At 41.0% G+C, this 15000-nt stretch overlaps 2 protein-coding genes and 1 long non-coding RNA gene across 5 annotated transcripts in view; all 3 read left to right on the top strand.

Annotated features, from left to right (window-relative positions):
* LOC134189799 (uncharacterized) overlaps positions 1–4854 on the top strand; it is a 5952-nt gene extending 1098 nt beyond the window's left edge. The window contains exons 2-9 of one of the 2 annotated variants that reach the window (XM_062658181.1): positions 862–1621; positions 2297–2539; positions 2602–2883; positions 2946–2987; positions 3068–3190; positions 3254–3340; positions 3715–4080; positions 4585–4854. In XM_062658181.1, coding sequence (XP_062514165.1) covers positions 862–1621; positions 2297–2539; positions 2602–2883; positions 2946–2987; positions 3068–3190; positions 3254–3340; positions 3715–4080; positions 4585–4586 — 1905 coding nt within the window. In that variant the 3' untranslated portion in view covers positions 4587–4854. Of the gene's footprint in view, positions 1–861; positions 1622–2296; positions 2540–2601; positions 2884–2945; positions 2988–3067; positions 3191–3253; positions 3341–3711; positions 4081–4584 lie in introns of both variants that reach the window. The other variant, XM_062658180.1, reaches the window with a different exon arrangement.
* Positions 4855–7146: 2292 nt separating this feature from the next.
* On the top strand, positions 7147–8908 carry LOC134190307 (tumor necrosis factor receptor superfamily member 14-like). Its single transcript, XM_062658760.1, has 3 exons — positions 7147–7297; positions 8166–8685; positions 8901–8908. The coding sequence occupies exons 1-3, from the start codon at positions 7244–7246 to the stop codon at positions 8906–8908; spliced, it is 582 nt and encodes a 193-aa protein (XP_062514744.1). The 5' UTR covers positions 7147–7243.
* A 2159-nt stretch (positions 8909–11067) lies between these two features.
* On the top strand, positions 11068–13099 carry LOC134189657 (uncharacterized). 2 transcript variants are annotated; one of them, XR_009971523.1, is made up of 5 exons: positions 11068–11163; positions 11798–12328; positions 12389–12494; positions 12553–12594; positions 12662–13099. It is a non-coding gene; the product is annotated as an uncharacterized LOC134189657 (long non-coding RNA). The 2 variants fall into 2 exon arrangements; XR_009971522.1 differs by having other exon boundaries at positions 11068–12328.
* The last annotated feature ends 1901 nt before the right edge of the window (positions 13100–15000 follow it).

The raw sequence follows: 15000 nt of genomic DNA, 5'->3' as shown, positions 1-15000 counted from the left end.
TTTCTGTTTATTTGTTTGTTATGTTGTCCTCTGTTTTATTCAACAGAATGTGAGTTGATGGTAAAGTACCCTGATAGAGGAAGACTCGTCTTTTATTTATTTATTAGTCTGTTTATCTCTTCTGTTTGTTACCTGTTTATTTGTTAGGTTGCTTGTTTGCTGTTTGACTGTCTACACCAATCTCTCTGATAACCAGTTTTATGGTCATGCACTATCTGTCATCAAAAAATTAGAACCATAACCAACACTTTATTAATTTACGTACTTACTATCTATTTATTTATTTCAATAAAACTGTCAATATATACAGACAAGTCCGATTTCTTGTGTAATGCATTAAAAGGCCCGTATTTGTTGCATGTCTGTGTCACATCACCCACCCGCACCCGAACAACAGGGCCACACTGATTTTACCGTTACATCATTATTCATGTAATGCGCATATGCAATACAACCGGAGCACATGGCATACGTCTGAACCATCTTCCGTGTCTCATTTCTTTTAATTGTGCGATGTGTGCTCTTCTTATGTACACGGTTTACTGTAAATCTTCAAGAAAGAACCTGAGGACCATCCAATAGTTGTTAGAGTCACTCTAGCTGTCATTTGCATGATGATGTCTAAAGCTTGTATTACCTCTTGTTGCCGTGGATGCTGATCTGTTGTGTTATACTGTGCCCGCTGACTTCCTGTGTCACGTGTACATAATGGATAATGGTAATGGCCCACCCGCCCGCATCAGTATGAGAGATCCTGGGTGATGTGAAACAGACATGCAGCAAATAGGGGTCTAAACCAAATACACGTAGTAACTTGATATACCGACATATTATTAAACGTTTTTGCAATATTTGTTGCAGATGGCTGTTGTTGCTGCTGGCAACCCATGCAAGAAATTCTATCGAACCGAGCTTCCACATCATTGCACTACTCGTGCGTGTGCATCGTGTCCTGCAGGATCTGGTGTCGTCAAATTTTGCAATGGCTCTAGTCCAACAGTCTGTAAAGCATGTGTTGCTGGCATAAACTTTTCCAACAGATCAAATCCATACGACGTGTGTGAGAGCGTCAGCCAATGTCGATCGAACCAAGTAGTTAGCGCACCGGCAACTCGATTCAGCGATGTCCAATGTGTCTGTCGCCATGGCTATGAGGTGTCTACATTAGGAAATTGTGTGTTTAAAGTATTATTCGTGACAAATTCATACACAACAACAGCCAATCAATGGCCTTCCTCTAGTGGCAGCAGTCAGCTGACTTCCACAAAAGTTTTACCCTTGGAAACTGAAAATGTACACACTCCATCCAGCTCAAGTATTCAACTGCCGATGAACCGTCAGAGTGAAACGAAAATGGTATCAAGCAGCATGGTGTCAAGTACAGGATTTATTAAAACGACTGGTATGAGTGCAACCATAATTATGAAATCTGCTGATGATACATTGATGTCAACAATTGTTTTGGCACTTTCTCTGGTGATTGTTGTGGTCATCACTGCTGTTGTTGTAATGGTGGCATGCCGTTATTATCGTTGTGACAAGTATTGTCGAAGGTGGAGTAGAGGTAAACGCGAAGACGACGAGGAACATCTTATCGGACAGCCAAACAGCCATCACCGCAGTGAGTACTGAAATTGGTGATCGAGTGGTATTTCATTATTTCTTAGTTGCATGATTGTAAGAGAGGTGCAGCTGTTAGAAGATACATGAACCAACCTTGTGTACTCACATGCAGGCATTGGTTTATGGGGTGGCCCACCGGTCTCGGGCTCCCAGACAGCCAGTCAGCCCTTCAGCCTTCCATGACCAAATGCTTAGAGTACACTCAGCTAAGCTTGAAATGTCTGTACCAGTGTTGCTGATGCTCGTAACTAGACACATAGGCTGATGTCTAGCAGCGTTTGGTGTTGTCAGTTGATCTCGTAAGCAAACGAGTTTTAATGCTGTAAACATATTTACTTGCATCGTCTTTCTGAAATGTCAGAAATGGGTGTGGCTAGGCTGGGAGGTCGCTGGGCCCCTACTGCAAAATTCTTGAACATGCACACACACACACACACACACACACACACACACACACACACACACACACACACACATGAGGGCATATGCTTTCTATTGTGAGATTTTTCCAAACTGTGTTAGATAGTGCATGCGTGCTTGCATGCGTACGTGCATGTGTGTGTGTGTGTGTGTGTGTGTGTGTGTGTGTGTGTGTGTGTGTGTGTGTGTGTGTGTGTGTGTGTGTGTGCATGTGGTGCAAATTGTGTGTGTAGTGAATGTTTCCACTATTTAGGAAACGTGCAGAATGCTTCTGTCGGTTTGCAATACACACTGAGAGCTGACATCCCCTTTTCATATTTACCATGGAAAACATATAATTGGACAAAGAACGACATTCCACTGAAGCAGAGCAGTCGTGTGACGATTAACAATACGTCAGTCACATTTATAGACGTCCAACCTGATGCCGCAGGCGAATACTGCTGCAGGAACAAGAGTGGAGAGCCACAAAAGACAATACAGTTTGTAGTAAAAGGTAAGCAATAGTATAGAAACTAAGACAATCAACTGGTTAATTGATGTGATTTTTTCTGGTAGAGAATCTTCTTCCTAATTATCGAGTCGATGAAGGCATGCCACTCGTACTAAAATATGTTATACATGCAGCTGATATGTGCAGTGACTGGAGCTATCAGTGGTTTTGCGATGGTGTGCAGCTACGGTCTGCCAGTCGTGATTGGTCGGGTGAAAACGTGACGAAATTGGCCATTTACAGAGTGAGTGGTCGGAAAAAGTATTGGTGTGTTGCAAAGAGTGACGAGTGGCGATTGAAGTTGCAATCGGCTACAGCTGTCGTCACATGTAGTGGGATCCGATCAAGTAAGACTGTTAAGAGTTGAATTGGTCACGTGACCAATCACACATTCTCTATTCTGTTGTAGGTACTACTGATTTTACTCCTACTGATTGTACTCCTACGAAAGGTAAATGTCGTCATCATCATCATTATCATCATTAAGTTTGCAGTTTTGATTTGTGTTTATCATTGATTATTTTACTGTAGATGCATTGCCAAATCGTGATGGAAATGACATTGGAGGTACAACAGATCTGGAAACGAAATTGGAAGATGATATGGGTCAAGAGACTGGTGCTGCTTCTGCGAGAGGTCGTGACATAATTCAAGGTCGGTTGGTTTGCAGGTGTCTACAAGAAACATATGAATTTGATTAGCTCTTTTTGAACACAGCTACAGAGGATCATCCGCAACATTTCCTTGAGCAGGTAGTGCATTCGTCGGAGAAAAATGATGCTACAACGGGGCATGTAGTGCAAGGTATGACGTTTTAGAGAAACAATTGTGATCGTATCTGTGTGTATGGTGTATTTTTATTATATGATATGTACATCTGTGGTTATAAAGAGCGTTCGTGTTGCTATATGAGAGATTCTATTATCTTATTTGTTATCTAAGAGTGTTTAGATTGTATTTTGTATATTTATATTTCTACACTTGGCTTTTCCCTGTTTCCTGTTTGTCTGCCTATCGACTGCCTGTGTGTGTTTCTGCCTACTAAATTACCAACAGTTTATTTCTAATTTAGTTTGCATTTTGTGCTGATTTTATGTTTGTGTGTTTGTATCAATTTATTGTTTGTCTGGCTTTTTCCTGCATTCTTGGCTAACTTGGTAGTGTTTGTGTTGTAGTAGGAAAATTGTTTTCTTGTGTCAAACATCTCACAGCAGAGATCTTACATCAGTTGGCTAAAGACATTGGAGGACCAAATAATGATTTAAGTAGTGTATTGGCAATAGCTGAATCGATGGGAGTCGATGTCGAGGAAGTCAAACACAGAGCAACAATGTCCAGCAAAGATCTATCACTTTTTGCCTTGGAGAGACTGCGTGAAATTAATCCCGACTATCCGCTTTCTGCACTCTGTCACATATTTGTAGAGAACGACCGACCGGAGTGTGCTGTGGAGTTGACCAAACATGTGAGGAGAGCCGATGGTATTCTGCGGTTGCCTGATCGTCTGCAGAAGCAACTCTCGAGTCTGATCGGTGGGATGGAATGTGAGTGTGTGTGTGTGTGTGTGTGTGTGTGTGTGTGTGTGTGTGTGCACGTGTGTGTGTGTGTGCATGTGTGTGTGTGTGTGTGTGTGTGTGTGTGTGTGTGTGTGTGTGTGTGTGTGTGTGCGTGTGTGTGTGTGTGTGTGTGTGTGTGCATGTAGGCAATTGTGTATTTCCTCCATAGAATGCTTTATATTGTACACTCGAGCCTAGAGTCATAATTACAAGCATGCAGTCAGAGCTTTGTCTAGCAATGCTTTGCATTCAATGCAATGTTGCCCACATTTCTATTTTGGTAGTTTTCGGCCTGCCTAAGTCGTGTTGTAATTGACTTTTTCTCTACTTTTTTTATCAATTTATTCAAGGATCCTTGATAGGTTACAACTCACTTATTGATACCATCTTGTGACACTTTATAACAGCCAAGTGTGCACTAGAGGTTTAGCTTATTGGAGGAAATATGATGCTTGTATGTTGATGACGCCATAATAATGTTTCTTTCTTTAGAGCAAGGGGTAGCTGACGTCTTGGACATTTAAAATTTATGTAAGTATGGATTTTTGCATCACTATACCTTGTTATGATTGTGTATGCATGTACTTGATGGTACAATCATTAGGATATGCATGTTACGCATGTATCAAGTAGTCATAGAGGTTAGATAATGTTGATTTATGTCAATTGCTATAGTTGCTGTTTGAGTTTTTTTACATCTACTTGTAGTAGTCACATTTTTAGCATTCTGTTAGATATGAATAATCTGTATTCATAACTAAATTTGTGGTCCACGGTCTGGTCCAGCTGTGCTTTACTTCCCTAAGAGCCATTCGCATTGAAGGATGCTGCCTCTAAGTCTTGCAAGTTGCAGCTAATTGAAACTCATACATGGTTACCATTAATTAATTTATTAGTGCATGTCAGTGTTAATTGACAAGACAATTTAAGGTTGTTGTATGCGTTTCTAAATTTCGTAGTTACTTGACAACAGGGACTTTAATGATCAGCTGAGAAAAGAAAGTTTTGTAGTGTGACACGGTGATGAGGATACTCATATTCTATCAATGTTTTATAAATAATGCTTCAAGAATTGTGGTCATTGCTGTGTGACTTTGTATTTTAGGTAGAAATATACTCTTGCACTTGCTCAATTGAAATCAAACTAGATAATTTTACTGTGAGTGTTTAATTAATTATTAATAGGGTATCTAGGTATGTAGGCATGATGAACTGGATTCAGGTATCCTGCAGTATTAGTATTGATCAACGTTGCGCGAGGCAAATTAATTAACGAACGACACATACCTGCCTTTGCGTACAGTGAGTTGAAGGCGATGTTTCTTGCCTATATGTCGGCTGTGCGCATGCGTGATTGCTCGACAAGTTAACGACACTGACAACTGTCTAGAGCAAACCATGAAGGCATGAAACATTGACCTCTTAATTAAGTTAATTAATTAAGAAACTAATTATATACATATATATATATATATATATATCAGGCAGTGTACAGTTAATATCAACAATACTACTTCTAATATTGTGATATTTATGTACTACAGTAGTTCAATATTTGTATAGCTATATAGATTGTCGTGGTCTGCTTTTAAGCAAAATTCTATCAAAGAGTTTTAGAGTAATGGTCTATCTGTCAGTTGTCGATCTGACGATATTCTAGATAGTTTGTTAGCTAAATAATAGGTACTGCATTGTGTGTGTGTGTGTGTGTGTGTGTGTGTGTGTGTGTGTGTGTGTGTGTGTGTGTGTGTGTGTGTGTGTGTGTGTGTGTGTGTGTGTGTGTGTGTGTGTGTGTGTGTGTGTGTGTGTGTGTGTGTGTGTGTGTGTGTGTGTGTGTGTGTGTGTGTGTGTGTGTGTGTGTGTGTGTGTGTGTGTGTGTGTGTGTGTGTGTGTGTGTGTGTGTGTGTGTGTGTGTGTGTGTGTGTGTGTGTGTGTGTGTGTGTGTGTGTGTGTGTGTGTGTGTGTGTGTGTGTGTGTGTGTGTGTGTGTGTGTGTGTGTGTGTGTGTGTGTGTGTGTGTGTGTGTGTGTGTGTGTGTGTGTGTGTGTGTGTGTGTGTGTGTGTGTGTGTGTGTGTGTGTGTGTGTGTGTGTGTGTGTGTGTGTGTGTGTGTGTGTGTGTGTGTGTGTGTGTGTGTGTGTGTGTGTGTGTGTGTGTGTGTGTGTGTGTGTGTGTGTGTGTGTGTGTGTGTGTGTGTGTGTGTGTGTGTGTGTGTGTGTGTGTGTGTGTGTGTGTGTGTGTGTGTGTGTGTGTGTGTGTGTGTGTGTGTGTGTGTGTGTGTGTGTGTGTGTGTGTGTGTGTGTGTGTGTGTGTGTGTGTGTGTGTGTGTGTGTGTGTGTGTGTGTGTGTGTGTGTGTGTGTGTGTGTGTGTGTGTGTGTGTGTGTGTGTGTGTGTGTGTGTGTGTGTGTGTGTGTGTGTGTGTGTGTGTGTGTGTGTGTGTGTGTGTGTGTGTGTGTGTGTGTGTGTGTGTGTGTGTGTGTGTGTGTGTGTGTGTGTGTGTGTGTGTGTGTGTGTGTGTGTGTGTGTGTGTGTGTGTGTGTGTGTGTGTGTGTGTGTGTGTGTGTGTGTGTGTGTGTGTGTGTGTGTGTGTGTGTGTGTGTGTGTGTGTGTGTGTGTGTGTGTGTGTGTGTGTGTGTGTGTGTGTGTGTGTGTGTGTGTGTGTGTGTGTGTGTGTGTGTGTGTGTGTGTGTGTGTGTGTGTGTGTGTGTGTGTGTGTGTGTGTGTGTGTGTGTGTGTGTGTGTGTGTGTGTGTGTGTGTGTGTGTGTGTGTGTGTGTGTGTGTGTGTGTGTGCGCGCGCGCGCGCGCGCCTTGCACGTATTTGTATGTGTTTGTGGTAAGCATTTCTCCAGTCAATCTACTAAGTTCCTTCACGTGATTTGGTCGATGCCGCTCCTGATTACGTGCGCCGCTTTACACAATTATCGGTTGATACCTAGACAACGTACAACGTACTTGATATCGCTTAATTAAAGGTATAGGTATAGTCAAAAGGCAAGGCGAGCCGCCCGTTAACGTATACATTGCATAGAATTCGCAGTTAATTAGTTGTCACGTGAATATGAATCGCTCTGACGTCGACGCTCCCCAAAACATTCCCCACAGCCATTGCTGTCTATGACACAGTGGATTTGAGAGGAAAACGAAACAGAAGATGATGCGTCAGGCCAACTTGTGTCTAGGATTGATATTTTTAGCATTGTTCAAGGTATGAAGTTCTGTGGTTTGTACGGTAAAACTAACTTGTTTTTTTCTGGATGATTAACTGCTTACCTAGACATGCATGGTAGCTAGAATGACATGCTTGTGAGTCGTGAGTCAAAATGGCCGTCTGCATGACTCCGATGGCTCTGCTTGTCAAATTGCTGCTTATCCACGCACCTTCTTGAGAGTGGCTATTCATCGAATGCTTTGACTTTAGTTCTTTGACTCTAATCTCCTATTTCTGTCACTCTGCATGTGTCCTCGATTGCATTATCTCGATCTCATCTTGTAGTCGTCGGTCAATCAGCTCGATTTTTAGTTTGTCCGCTCTCTTTTCAACTGTTCTGACAGTTTGCAACTATTCATGAACGCTTGAGGCATTGGCTCCATGCATATGACTTATACGTATACATGTACAATGACTTCATTGCATGTGAAGCATGCACGCAGCAGTACATAGTCTAGATCATTGATTAGCCTTTAATGAGCGACACTATCTAGACTGATCTCGAGTAATGAGCGACACTATCTAGACTGATCTCGAGTAAGTCATGTAACGTGTTTACAGCTAGTGAATTATCTTAAGTTCTTTGACTGTAGTATCTTATTTTCTGTCACTCTGCATGTGTCCTCGATTGCATTATCTCGATCTCATCTTTTAGTCGTCTGTCAATCAGCTCGATTTTTAATTAGTACGCTCTCTTTTCAACTGTTCTGACAGTTTGCAACTATTCATGAACGCTTGAGGCATTGGCTCCATGAATGTGACTTATACGTATACATGTACAATGACTTCATTGCATGTGAAGCATGCAGCAGTACATAGTCTAGATCATTGATTAGCCTTTAAACGTTGGTTGAATGTATTCCAGGTTGCAACGTCCACTAACGTTTGCAAGCAACAAGGGCACGATTGCACTAACGCAGCATGCGTATCTTGTCCACCTGCCTTCGGTGTTAAAGAATTCTGTCACGAGGACACTCCGACTGTGTGTGAACCTTGTGTTGCTGAAGTCAACTACTCCAATAGTTCGAGCCCTTTGGAGCTGTGTAAAAGAGTCGCAGAATGTGCAGCAGATCACATTGTTGCCAAGAAAGCAACGAGAACGAGCGATACACAATGCGTCTGTCTCAAGGGATACGTAGAAGATAGATTTGGAATTTGTCACAAACTACAGCCAACACAATATCTAACTGCATCGCCAACAACAAGCACAACAGAAGTTCCTACAGGAACTACAACAACAAGCACAACAGAAGTTCCTACAGGAACTATAACTTCGACGACGTCATTTGTAAAATATATTATCATCGGATCAGCTGTCTTCATCATTCTTTGCATCGGTGTTGTACTTGTATGTATATGTATATACAGATGCTGCAAGAAACGTGGTGAGCATATGCATCTAGCCTTGGTTTTATTTTGTATATAAATAATGAACAAATTGATCGCTGTATTATTTATAGACGTAATAGACTTGCTAATAACAACAGTAAAATAATCACGAATTAAATAATTAATTGTACAATTATGATAAGTAGAAACAGCATATCACTCCGACCGTTAACACTATTTGCAACATTTGCAGACTGGTTTTGTATGCTAGTCTGCTAATAGGTTTGTATAGTTAGAGTGGGTGAGTGTAGTCACGAACACACACACACACACACACACACACACACACACACACACACACACACACACACACACACACACACACACACACACACACACACACACACACACACACACACACACACATGTACGTCGGAAGTCGCAATTCTAAACGTATAGCTCAGTTATCGGGCAGAGCCTCAAGTAAGAAATTTATAGCTGTGTTGTTTCAAATAAAGGTAAAAAGGTGGATAAAGCGTTGACATTGAAAGCAACTTTACTTTTTATTGACAATAAATTTTAATCGCTTGCATACGTTCTGCTCGAAGAATCTGCAAAATTGTTTGACTGTTAATTCTATAAATGACCATATACATTAATGGTGTAGTCTCTTTACTAGCTATGGGTATCTTAATTTAACATTCTATTAGTTTTATTAATTATAAGATAATAATTGGTCAATTTATTAGCTACTGCTGTAGCTAGCCTGTTGTAACCTAAAATAATTTTTTTTATTTATTACAAAAATTAGGAGAGCTAGTTTCTGAACCTAGTGCAACTTCATCAAATCAACCTGAAGGTCTTTCCGATTTACAACAACAATCACGTAAGTTTATTTAGCAGTGAGTCACCCAGACGTGGGCATGATTGTGTGTGTGTGTGTGTGTGTGTGTGTGTGTGTGTGTGTGTGTGTGTGTGTGTGTGTGTGTGTGTGTGTGTGTGTGTGTGCATGTGTGTGTGTGTGTGTGTGTGTGTGTGTGTGCATGTGTGTGCATGTGTGTGTGTGTGTGTGTGTGTGTGTGTGTGTGTGTGTGTGTGTGTGTGTGTGTGTGTGTGTGTGTGTGTGTGTGTGTGTGTGTGTGTGTGTGTGTGTGTGTGTGTGTGTGTGTGTGTGTGTGTGTGTGTGTGTGTGTGTGCGTACCTGTGTGTGCGTGTGTGCGTGTATTATTTGTCAATAAATAAATAAGCACTAATTCTAAGTTATATTTCTAATTAAGAAATCAACGCTGCAACCATCCCAACTCCCAATGATGACGATTTCAGAATCAGGTTTGGTGAACGTCCATCCGATAATCCGAGACATGACTTCCAAAGTTCTTTGCAATTCCACGACACCAACGCTTAGCTGTTACGTCTTTCTGACGATACCAGTTTTACTTGTCAATTTGCTAAATGTGTTGAGTATTTGGTAATTGTGTATGTCTTGCAAATTATATAGCCGCTTATCTCTTACAAACATTATTTGTTGCACAGTACATGCCAGTATTTTTATTTGGATTTCATGATCACTGAATCGCTCGATCACATGCTTTAGATGGGACAGGAAAACATCCATGACAAGTCGTTCTCGTTTTCTATATTGATGAACGCTTACCGACTCTCTCATTCCGACATTAGCCAATCACAGCCATGCATGAGATGACTTGAAGCGAGTAACCACACTGACCAGTACTAACTGTTTGTGATACTTTGTTAGGATAATTCTCTCAACTATCTGTATTTTCTTGGTCATTGCTGTTGAATGTGTTGTCTAAGCATGAGCATTGGGAAAACAGCAATATTTGAGAATCAGATTTCTTTTACTACTGTATAGCTCAGCAATATGACAAAAGAAGGCGTAGAATTGTAGGTTGTACACAAACTTCTTGACCACAGATTTTGTACTGTACTGTCTAACATCTTAGCTCGACTGTCTGAATGTGTGTCCGGTTGTGGTGTAGCTCTCCAGATCTGTTGACGAATTTCTAAATTCTCACAATTAAACCCGACCTATTAGCTGTCTTGAACACGCATTTTTGTCAGACAACTCCAAATAATTATAAATTAATTAATTAACATTACGTGATTTTGAAACGCCTTCAAAGTCGATGTCGCACTTCTTACCTATTCGTGCTCAGCTAGATATTAGGATTAGTTTCATATTTAAATACACACACACACACACACACACACACACACACACACACACACACACACACACACACACACACACACACACACACACACACACACACACACACACACACACACACACCTATTTGTCATTGTCTAAAATGAATGTAGGTTACAACGTCTGCTATCTGTATTGCGTAAGACCCCGTCTGTTATCTACAGCGGCGATCACGTGAACAAGAATCATTCCAACTGTGTTACTTGAAACTCCGCGTTCTCTACAAGGGGAGTCGATAGCCTAGGCGTTTGAGAAAGCGTGTAGCAGCATGCAGCAGCATGAAACAGACGAGACGTCATAACAAGTTTGGTCTGCTATATCTAACTAACTAATTGTTCTCGTCTTACTTCTTTCCAAGGTCTAGCGTCTTTCCGAATCATAAAGTAGCTGTTTTTTGTTTGTTCGATCTATTGCATGATTGAGTGACTCTAGAGCTTGTCTTTGTGCATGACTGTTTACCCACAATTGCATTTGAAAACCCGAATGCTCTGAATTGGCGTGAGTTGAGAAAGCGTAGAGATCGTCCGTCTGGCGTCGGTATTTCTACTTGACAAATCGTTGCGTTTGCTATAGGGCCAGTTTATCGATTGCTTCTATACTATACTGTCTCTGTCTAGATACGTCACTCTGTATGTCGGACACTCGTTAGCTGTGACCGTCTGGTTGCGTATTCGTCGATCTTACATGAAGTAGTCAGTCAATCTGTTGATTATTTCGTCTCTTTCTTACGGTGGGACACCGTCGTGACAGCCTGCAAGAAATTCTATATTAGACGCATGCGTGATGGGCTGAATGCATGCATGATAGACTTGCATGGAGTTGGATACATCGACAGTCTGTCATTGGCTAACGTTTGTCTTCGTTGTAAATACATGCTTAGACATACAGTTGTATGCTAGTTGTTATTGACAAGTTTTTGTCGATTGCATCTGTTACAGGCGTGCTGTGTGGCAAAACCTTGTCAGCAATCGTATCATGTACAAGTGTAGCACTCCAACCTTGTCCAGTTGGTTTGGTGTTAGAAAATACTTTAACGGGCATAATCCGACTGTGTGTAAACACAATGCTCGCCTGGAGTACACTATTCCTGCAATTCGAATCCGTACGACTCGTTTCAGAGAGTCACAGAATGTCCAGACGACCAAATTGTTGTACATAAGCAACAGCTGCAAGCGATACAATGCGGTTGTCTCAGTGGATACATAGAGATAGTCAAGGACTTTGTTGTCCTGTTGTGCGGACACGGCTTTCGCCTACAGCAGCACAACACGAACATACGAAAAGAACAACTCTCTCTTCATTGAACTCGACTAATGCGACCTCTTCAGCTGGTTCCAAGTTGTCTTCAATAGACCTTGAAGTCAAACCTATCGTTCCCATTGTGGTCAATATAACGATTGCCACTCTAACAATTGTGGCCTGCTGCTGCTCCAACAAACGTCAACGTTTTAAGACTGGTGACATTAGTGGTTAGAATTTAGGCAAACGATGAAGTGATTGTCATGACAGTCTTGTTGTTTGATGTACAGATCACGAGTCTGCAATTGAGGTGGAAGAAACTTTGCAAGCTGAAAATCAAGCAAATGATCATGCTTCCAGTCCTACAATTGATGCAATTGAGTCATGCAGTTTCAAGTAAGACTAGAAAACAAAATTAGAACGTTATTGATGCCTAACCAATTTAATTGAGTAGATAACATCTTGCAATCAATCAACATGCAGCTAATCGTACAAGGTTAGTTAAATTAATTAAATTATTGCAAATTATGACTTCAAATTATGACTTCAAATTACGTGTCTAGTTAGGACGTTTCTACTATACTAGTAGCTGCTACAGAACAAGGTCAAGTGCTTGTGAACAACTGGACAAATCTAGAGATGCAATAGACCCATGGATTGATAATTGACGAGCTGTTTGAAAAGAAAGTTTTAGAGCAACATTAGTTGGAAGACATAAGAGCCAAACCATCAAGAAACACAAAAGCATCCGTGCATGTTGCTCTGTAGCATGCTATGGAAATCATCTGAACAAATAGAAATATTTGCAAGCGTTCTGGCAAAAACTGATCTAATAAAAAATATCGGAATGCGATTGCTAAACGACTTGAATAATATAAATAGTGCAGGGTAATCTGCATGATAGAGCATAAAATGTATCTTTGATTATTATACTTGAACTCTGACTCAGTTTATATTTTGAGATGCTAATCGATTGCATTATAGCAAGAAAATAATGTTTATCTGTGCATTTTTAATTAATTTATTAAATTTTACAGTTTACTGCCAACAGAAACATACACACACACACACACACACACACACACACACACACACACACACACACACACACACACACACACACACACAAACATACACACACACCAGACCACACACACCAGGCATATGCCTTCTTTTGTAAGAATTTTTACGAAACTGTGCTAGATAGCTGCATTTATTTAGTGCACTATCTTTGTTTATTTTACACGTTTGCATGTCGTTTGATGACTAGGTTTCGATGAAAGCCAATGTGTATGTGGACAAGCGCTTGAGTACCTGCTTAAGCGGGTAAAAAGGTGTGTGTGTGTGTGTGTGTGTGTGTGTGTGTGTGTGTGTGTGTGTGTGTGTGTGTGTGTGTGTGTGTGTGTGTGTGTGTGTGTGTGTGTGTGTGTGTGTGTGTGTGTGTGTGTGTGTGTGTGTGTGTGTGTGTGTGTGTGTGTGTGTGTGTGTGTGTGTGTGTGTGTGTGTGTGTTTCAAGTAGTACTGCCCTAGCGGGTACCTATTCTTGATGTACATGTATGTCGATAATTATTACTGTAGGGTGGACTTTGACTAGTTTACATCTACTTGTAGTAGTCAGTTTGATTATATTGTGTTCAATATAGCGGTTTTCAGCATTTTCTTAGATATCAATAAACTGTAGATATATTTTTAAATTTATGGTCTACAGACTGCTGCGGTTGTGCATTACAGTATTGGAATTCTCTACAGTCAGTTGCATTGAAGGATGCACTGCCTAAAAGTCTTGCAAGTTGTAGCTATATTTAAAACTCAAACATGGCTACCATTAATTCATTAATTTACATGACAAAACAAGACTCTTTGTGGTTGTTGTACGTGTTTGTAGTTTTTCTAGTTAATTAATTGACATTATGGATCAGCAGACAAGACGAGCAAGACAAATGCAGAAATATTTCCTTCAATTGACATGCAAGTACATTGTAGTACATTGGTGCACGGAATGCAGTGTTACTCATCGTCATTTCACGCTACAAAATTTTCCCTTCCCAACTGGGAGTCCCTCTTACGCTCCCTTCCCAACTGGGAGTCCCTCTTACGCATGCGTGTTTGTTGTACAAAGACGACTTAGTCTCTCTCTGTCTCTCACTATTGAGATGATCCAAGGCTCTGAATTACGCTGGTTGGTGCTCCTCGCGGTCCTTGTTTGTGTAAGCACTCTAAAATGTTTTGTTGTGATTGCTAGAAGCTATAGTGTGCTACGTTTAGCGATTTCAGGGCTAAAAACAACTCAATCGGAGTGTAACGGGTTGACATAGCACATGCACATTTGAGCAACTACACGTGGGGATCGAGTCTCACGCATGCATGTTTGCCTAACCGTTTGTACTGGACTTTGAGACGCATTTTGTTGTTTGTACTCTTAGCGATGCACTAAAGCACTCTCTATGTCAGTGCTGCGGCAAGATGTCCCATTTGTAAACTTACAATCAAAGTACTCACAAGCTCGGGTGTTTGGGGTGATGTCATTGAGCGCATGACTGTGTGTGCGGAGGAGGGATGCACGCGTATGTCTATGTAAGTACATGAAACACTCGATGAAACTGTAGATACTAGACCATTTAATTAAATTTTAAATTTAAGACGTCGTTTTAGCAAATGCGTTTAGCTAGGTTTGCATTTAGGCCGCTTGCAGGCAAATGCCGAATGCAGGCAAGCTCGACTTTAAGTTTTAGGAATAGCAGACTCGAAGACTCCTTACAAGGCTGCTTTCGAGGAACTGCTGCGGTCACACGGTTGTTTTCCGGCCAAACGTGAGACGCAAAAGCTAATATAGAAAAAACCAACAGAAACGCCAACACAGACGCACCACTTGCAAGGACGTCTGGCATCTCAACTTCGGTTT

The sequence above is a fragment of the Corticium candelabrum genome, chromosome 14 (genome assembly GCF_963422355.1).
Source record: "Corticium candelabrum chromosome 14, ooCorCand1.1, whole genome shotgun sequence".
In the NCBI taxonomy this organism is placed as follows: domain Eukaryota; kingdom Metazoa; phylum Porifera; class Homoscleromorpha; order Homosclerophorida; family Plakinidae; genus Corticium; species Corticium candelabrum.
This window is presented reverse-complemented; position numbering and strand designations above follow the sequence as displayed.